This window comes from Amblyomma americanum, chromosome 4, assembly GCF_052857255.1.
Source record: "Amblyomma americanum isolate KBUSLIRL-KWMA chromosome 4, ASM5285725v1, whole genome shotgun sequence".
Classification (NCBI taxonomy): domain Eukaryota; kingdom Metazoa; phylum Arthropoda; class Arachnida; order Ixodida; family Ixodidae; genus Amblyomma; species Amblyomma americanum.
Window position 1 is genome coordinate 63,109,393 of NC_135500.1, and position 7,993 is coordinate 63,117,385.

A 7,993-nucleotide genomic window follows, 5' to 3' on the forward strand; every position below is an offset into this window, starting at 1 on the left:
AATTACATAAACGTTGTCATAATCACGATGTTATCCTCACTCTCGACCCCCATTCTATTCCCGTAGTCACCTCCTGCAAGGTCCTAGGCATGCCCCTCACTCCTTCAATCTAGTCTGTCGACTAGATGGGTAACTCGCGCTCAATAATCTTTTATATTCCTTACGTATCCCTCAAACAAACCCAACACTATAAACTGCTTTGCTAGGCACTTTGTACTAAGCTGCCCTAAGCTTTCCTCCACAAGTCTTTACGCAACGTCTCTTTAACATCGGTTTCTTTCATATTTTAACAGCACTCCTTAATGTGCTTATAGATCACCGCATAGCTCAAATTTCCACTGCACATCAAGGCAGCTTGATATTGTCCCACACCTCCCATAAAGCCATCGACATTCCAGCGCAGGCACCCTCATGCCACATTTGTCCAACCTGCGCATCGCCCCGATTTCGCTGAACATGCCCCCGACCATCCATAACAGCCGTCGGGTGGTCTCTGCATACAACCATCGTTTAACACTAGGCAGAACAACGATGTCCTGCACTGATGCCTGTCACGCAATCACCAGCAGATGTGCAGCAGCAATATTCTACAACCCGTCACCACCCTGTGCTCTCAACTTCACTGTAGTGGCCCGTTCTCGGAACCCGCCCATAGCCTCATATCGGAAACCCCTCATATATGGAGATAGAGCGCCTCGACCGTAACCACGCTCTCCAATCTATTCTTTTCGTTCCCTCTTCCTTTGTCTATGTAGTATGAGTGGACTCTCAGGAGGCCCTCAGAGTTTTCCACTGTAGAAACCTTCCGTGAGACTACCGTACGGCCCTACATAGCATACTCGTGCAACTGCATCCACACCTTATAATCCTTCCTGCAGAGAATGACGAGATGCATTGCAGCGCTCTGTTAACGGCACGCTACCGTAGCTGACCACTAGTTGCCATTGGCTGCGATATGCATAGAGCGGCTGGTATATCTGAGTGACCAATGCCAGAGGTTCAATTGAACACGGAATGCACAATAGAAAATGGACAGCTTATAAAATACGGCACCAGATTAAGGCGGCGGATAAAAGTGTTTTCCTCCTCCTCAATACCTGTCACCCAACAAGACCGCGATACTGGAAACTTCTGACTGGTCGCTTATCACAACAAATTCTACATTAGATAAGGAATTCTGCTAGGTGGTGGGTTCGGATCCCAAGGGCTTGATGTAGTTTTTCTTTCTACTTATCAATTTTCAGTAGCAAGATAATCACAATAATAATTTCCCATTAATTAGCACTACAAAAAACAAAAATAGAGGACGCTTAAGCTTCGCCCTGAAAAGTCTAACGCAAATGCGTCTTCCAGTGCTACCAGGGAATCCACGGAACGCCATCGCCTTGCTCAGAGGACAAATCGCTCGCAGTCCCCGGGTGGTCTTTCAAAACAACACATATGCTGCTGCACACTAGCACTCGTAGGCGGCTGCGGTTCCATCACACCTGTTCAGAAACTAACGACACTACTCCGACGCAGAAAGGTCGCCTACGCGCGTGTCATCTGCCGGGCCAGCGCCGTGCTATGGGAAGGGGAGTTTCAGTGGGTCCCATACGATGGCGCTACGACTGCACGCCAATACAAGGAAAAATATGTAATGAATAAAGCTAGTAGGAATGCAGCTGTTATGAAAAATAGGGCACCGTGGAATTACAATAGGTATGAAGTGGTAAGAGGAATCTCGAAAGGGGTTATGTTTCCTGGCCTGACTTTCGGCAATGCGGTCCTGTGCATGAGACCAGATGTTCAATCAAGGTTAGAAATTGAACAACGTGTCGTAGGGAGGCTAGCTATGGGAGCACATGACAATACACCAAATAAGGGGCTTCAGGGTGATATGGGACGGGCGTCATTCGAGAGCAGAGAAGCTAGCAATAAAATAGTATTTGGGGAGCGATCGAGAAGAATTGGGGAAAACAGTGGCCTAGGAAAGTTTTCAGTTACCTGTACGTAAGGAATGTTGACACGAAATGCAAAGAGCGAACTAGAAATTTCACAAGCAAATATCTGCACAGCAGTAGGAGGGAAAATCAGCAATTATCTGTTAAGAAAAAGGTTAAAGAAATAGAGACAGCTCTGTAGAAAACAGGGATGCTGACTAAATCGGCACTGCGAGCATGCAGGATCTTTAAGCAGGAAATTGACAAAGAAAATATCTATGATAATTGTAGGGGAAGCTCTTTGCAGTTTGAGGCCAGGACGGGAGTTTTGCGGACTAAAACATATAGAATCAGGAATCACGGAAAGACACGTTGTGTGTTGCGTGCGGAGAGGAGGAGGAAACGGCTGAACATTTGATACTTTTTTTTTGAAAGCGAAATTTATGGCCCCAGGGCATCAATGATGGGTGAAGGTGTGATGAATGATCTAAATGAATGGAAAAAGGTTAGCGGATTTGATGAAGTCCAGTAAAGAACGATGGTACGGTCCCTGCGTCCAGGCAATGTATGAAGAAGGGTTGCTTGGTGAAAGACCTGCTACCATCAGGTGCCGGATCCTTGTAGGCTTGAGAGCTGGGCAGTCCCACAGTAAGTGATGAATGTCGGCCTCAATGTCCTCGTGTTTACATATCGGACACCCTGGCCGAGGAAACAATTCTCGGTACTGAGGCACTTCATACTTTTCTGTAAAGAGCTTCACCCTACAGTGGAAAGCAGCGGGGCTGATTTATCCAAGGCGTTGGGGCTTAATGCCAGTGAAGGTAAAGTAGATTTTAAGCGGGTAGAAGTAACCAACCGAAAGTTATCTGATGGGTGGCTAAAATCAAGACAAGAGTAAAATTTCCCAAGTCATGGCTAGGTGGCTCGAACCACCGCCCGATATAAAGGGCCCGTCCGTCCGTCCGTCCGTCCAAGCATGGAGGAAATTTACCGCAAACGCATGGTACTGGTTTCATTCCGATTTGAACAAATGCATTGTTACGTAAATAGTGTATTTATTACATCTCATTCTATGCTTTCTTACTCTCCCCTCACGTCTTTCATTTCACATCTTCAAACTGCCTGCTATCCTTTATTTCCGTTGCCCCAGCTCAGCTGCCGCCGCCATAGTGATGGCATATGCCTGGGTTAGCAAAAATCTTTTACGTTCCTTTTCGTGTTTAATTTACATTAAACACTTACAGCTATTCCTACCACGCTTCATTCCGACATCTATAATTTACATGTTCATATTTACTCATGAACGCCTGAGTACAGATCTCGAAGATACTTGAGCAAAGTGGAGTTTTGTGCCAGTTTGTGTGTCCCTCTCTTGGGCTTGTCTCGCGCAAAGGCTTCCTGCAAATCCCGAAAATACGTTTCTAAGAACCCTTGCATTCACTAGACGCGCCTCTATTCAGCTGCAAACGTCGAAGTGTAGTGGAGGAGTGGAAGCGTCCCCGTCTCGGGCACCAAAGGCCTGGTTCCATTTTTGGCGTAAACGCCGTTTTTTATTTATCGGGTGTGCGTGGATTTTTACGCAGCACCGGAATATTTCCGACGCGCGGTGTGCACAACTAATAGGAAGCCGACGGCTTTTCGACCGAACGACCTGCATACGTTGTAGCGTAATATTCCCCCATGCTCTCCTAGGTTCCGATAACTGTTGGTTTCCTTGATATTTGTCACAAAAGCCCCCACTTTCCCTACCCTTATCTTCTGAATAGCTTAACAAGGGCCTCGGTTCTGGCAGCTTCCGCCCTCACCATTGAATCACGTGGCTCGCTATAATACAGGATGTAGTACGTCCGCCGCTATGGACGGGTTTGGCTCCAGTGAGCACTCTAAATATTAGGTTACAGGCAACAAAAATACCCCCGAATGTAGAATACTGGATAGCCGCCGCTGTAGCTCACATGGTAGAGCACCAGACGCGAAATTCGGGGGTGGCTTGCGCTTTCATCTTTTGTGCTGTTTATGACATGTAAGGCAAATATGCGACTGCCAAGAGTCCGCGGCTATTCTGTCAGTGGCGCTATTCTCTCAGAGCTCTTTTCCAATCAAAGCTAAAGCTCAGAAACTTAATCTTCGGGACCACCATACGAGGGCTGTTTCTTCTCGACGGTCTTCTCGACGAATCCGGCGCTTCAGCACACACCACCGACGAAGCAAACAACGCCGGGTTCTCCGCTCAAAGAGACATTTAACGCAATTGCGTTAATAAAATGCGCCGAATTTTCCTACCAGTTGGTGCCCAGCGAAACACTTTCATCGTTCATCACATGACCGGTCTAGGGTGTATATCGACCCTGACGGCGCATCCTATGAATCGCATTCAGAGCTTACCAGTTCACTGTAACCACGTTCACGGACACCATATGGCGCCACATCAGTTTATTGCAGTGGTCGTGGCCGGCCCACCGCAAGGTTAGCACCAAGTTGTTTGGGAGGAGCTTTCACCTGCCGCAGACAAGACTGAAATGATGGTGGTGAAAATCCTGAAAATGCTCCTAATAAACAATGATCAGCAAATTAGTCGCTATATGAAAGCTGGTTTATTACGATGAAAGGCGCTAAGTTCTGACACTTGCCAATGAAACCCAGGGTCCGTGAACGCCCAAACGCCCATAAGAAAACAACCGACACACACACACACACACACACACACACACACACACACACACACACACACACACACACACACACACACACACACACACACACACACACACACACACACACACACACACACACACACACACACACACACACACACACACACACACACACACACACACACACACACACACACACACACACACACACACACACACACACACATGTGGTTAGTACTTTTTTTCTTTTGTGCTGTTTATGACATGTAAGGCAAATATGCGACTGCCAAGAGTCTGCGGCTATTCTGTTAGTGGCGCTATTCTCTCAGAGCTCCTTTTCGTATCTAAGCTAAAGCTCAGAAACTTAAGCTTCGGGACCACCATACGAGGGCTGGTTCTGGATCCTACATTCAGTACACATTATTAAAGCCTGGAAATATGCAAGTTAAAAACCACGTACATTTACCGTTCAAGTGATAATGACGCGTCGACGTTTTGTTAAATGGCAAATTGCGAGTTTAAAGGTTTCGCTCCAATTAATCCACGAAGACTATTTCTGGTTTAACACATTAGAGGTTCGTCGTCCGGCGCATAATGCAGACGCCTGACAAAATCATGTGGGCCCGCTGGGTGTTCTTTTGCACTGCTCTACTTATCATCGCCATGTGGCCATTCAAATACAGCGATATGATTGAGCGCATACGAAGTCATACGCGTCGATGTTACGTGATCTTTCTCTGCTAAAAGTTGGGGCATCGTGCTTCGTGTCTCCGTGTTACACCCCTTTCCGGCCGGTCGGCTTTCGCGGCGGGGATGTTTCGCTGACGCTTGGACTGTCATCAGATGACCGCTCAGCCTCCTCATATGGTGGATGTGCCGTTGCCGTTATGCTAACGGCGGCTTCGGACTGTCTTCGCGACGACTTCGATGACTTTCTGGTGATGCCACTCCCGGAAGCCTTACTGCCACCTCCGCCTCCAATGGAGTGCCTCCGAGCGCTTAACGTTGGTTGTGTGGCCGGTCCTGCAGCACCAGCGGTGGCGATGGACTGCCTCTGAGAGCTCGGTCTCGGTGGTGTGGGCGGTCCTGCAGCACCGGCGGTGGCGATGGACTGCCTCCGAGAGCTTGGTCTTGGTGGTGTGGCCGGTCCTGCAGCACCGGCGGTGGCGATGGACTGCCTCCGAGAGCTTGTTCTTAGTTGCGTGGCTGGTCCTGCAGCACCAGCGGTGGCGATGGACTGCCTCCTAGAACTTGGTCTTGGTGGTGTGGGCGGCCCTGCAGCACCGGCGCTGGCGATGGACTGCCTCCGAGAGCTTGGTCTTGGTGGTATGGCCGGTCCTGTAGCACCGGCGGTGGCGATGGACTTCCGGTAACTGGTATTGCCGTAGGTCTCATTGACCCTTCTTCCACCAATGGACTGCCGCCGGGCTCTTCCTGTAGCGCCGAGAGTGGACTCGGATGGTCGCCGCGACCGGTGTGGTGACTTGTGGGAAGTACTGCCGGAAACCTCCGCGCCACCCCCGTGGCCAATGGAGGGCCGCCGCGTATAGCCGCTTGAGCCAAGAGTGGCTACAGAATGCCGACGCGATGAACGCGGTGATATCCGGTAATCTTCAGTTCCGGAGGTGTTAATTGCGCTAGAACTTCCAGTGTTTTCCCGAGCTCTTTCGTTTGCTGGCGGAGCCGACGCAAGCGCACCAATCGTAACCGCAGACTGCTGCCGCGAGCGACCAGTAGACTTCCGGAGTGTGTCGGTGGGCCCACTGTTGCCTGTGGCACCAATGGATTGGCGCCGCCTACCGCTGTGGGAACCGACTGATTGCCGTCGCGTGTTATCTGGTGATTTCTGGAATGTGCTAGCACTGAGGACGCCATCCGTGCCTGCCCCGAGAATTGACTTCCGCCGAGCATTGTCTTCAGATGGCAGGACTGTCGCTTTGTCTGAAACAGCGGCCAAGGATTGCCGTCGCTTTCGGCGCCCTGAAGTCCGTGACGCGGTACTGCCACAGATGTCACTCGTGCCTACGCTGTCTACGGCCTGCCGATTAGCGCTGCCACTTGATGGCTGCGCTGGTGGCGAGCGGCGTGGTGACCTTTGGGACACATTAGAGCTGGTAGTCTCGTTCGCAGCGGAGCCGACCATGGACTGTCGACGTTTACTGCTGACGGACTGTCGACGAGAACTAGCGGTGGACTGCGGACCGGTACTGCCGGTGGACAGCCCAGACCTCAGCATGGAGGCAACTGCAGCGAAGGACTGGCGCTGAAGCTTCTGTGGGCGGTTGACTGGCGTCCGTGACTTCGAGGGGCTGGCAGCGCGATTCATGTCAGACGCGCAACCGGACTTACGCCGAGCTCTAGCACCGGACCGCAGGGTTGCATCGAGTGCACCGGTTGTACTAAAACCTTCTTCAACAGCAGATTGCCGCCTGGACTTTATTCTGGCTGGGCGGGACCTTCCTGTGGAGTCTGTTGCTGCACGACCGTCTTCAGTGACCGTTTTCCGTTCTGAACGAATTGAGACCCTTCTGGTATGTCCGGTAGCTGCAAAACCCGCTCGGTCTTCGTTGGCGACAGACAGCGACCGTGTCCGTGATTTTGTCAAGGTTTCGACGGCTGACAATTCCGCGGCAGTGTTGGTTGTTGGCGCCGCAGTGTCGCCTGGTGTGAGGCCAGTCGCTGTAGGTTGGCCGAAACTAGCTTCAAACGCAGCATTCTTGTTCGCCTTGCCTCCAGAAGCCTTGTACAGATTGTAGAAGTCATACAGCAGGCTCGTGTAATACAACTGCAAGCGAGAAAGTGTACAAATTTTAGGCACGAGTGTCGCTCACGCTGAAGTAAGAGAAGTCATTTCGTTGCGTCTCATTATTTCGCTTAGTGTGTCCTAAAGAAAATGAAGCTGTGCAGGGTTCACTTTCGCTGTATGATCACACGACCCTATATAGCACCTCGCACGCGCGGCACTCATGGTCCCGACGCATGTGTCTCTGCCATTGGGGTGCCTAAACCTTCTTCAGGCACTGGTATGCATGTGAAAAATTATCGGACATCTTGCCCTACCCCGGGCAGAGACAGCGCTGGATAGTTTGAGTCCAGCGCGATCCACGTTGCACTACTGCGATCCGCTTTCGCGGGAACGCAGCTGTGTTCGTGCAGTGGTAGGTGTGCGCCCTTCGATGCCATCTACGCATGCGCAGACACCTCAACGCGCCGCGGAGGCGTATCACGCTACGCTAAAACTGTCTACCAACAGCTGGGCCGCAATATTCTCGTGTTCTCACACCAAGTCCTCATCCATCACATGACAGCAGATGGCGCATCTTATTTCTCCTATTCAAACATTCTATTTGGATGTTCCTCCTATTTAATTTAACTCAGTTGTGCCTTAGAGGGTGCGAACGAGGCATATTATTATTT

The 7,993-nt window shown here is 50.5% G+C and overlaps 1 protein-coding gene across 1 annotated transcript; it reads right to left on the reverse strand.

Annotated features, from left to right (window-relative positions):
- Positions 1–5,208: 5,208 nt before the first annotated feature.
- Positions 5,209–7,347, reverse strand: LOC144130138 (uncharacterized). Its single transcript, XM_077664151.1, has one exon. The coding sequence runs from the start codon at positions 6,900–6,902 to the stop codon at positions 5,352–5,354; it is 1,551 nt and encodes a 516-aa protein (XP_077520277.1). The 5' UTR covers positions 6,903–7,347; the 3' UTR covers positions 5,209–5,351.
- Positions 7,348–7,993: the final 646 nt, after the last annotated feature.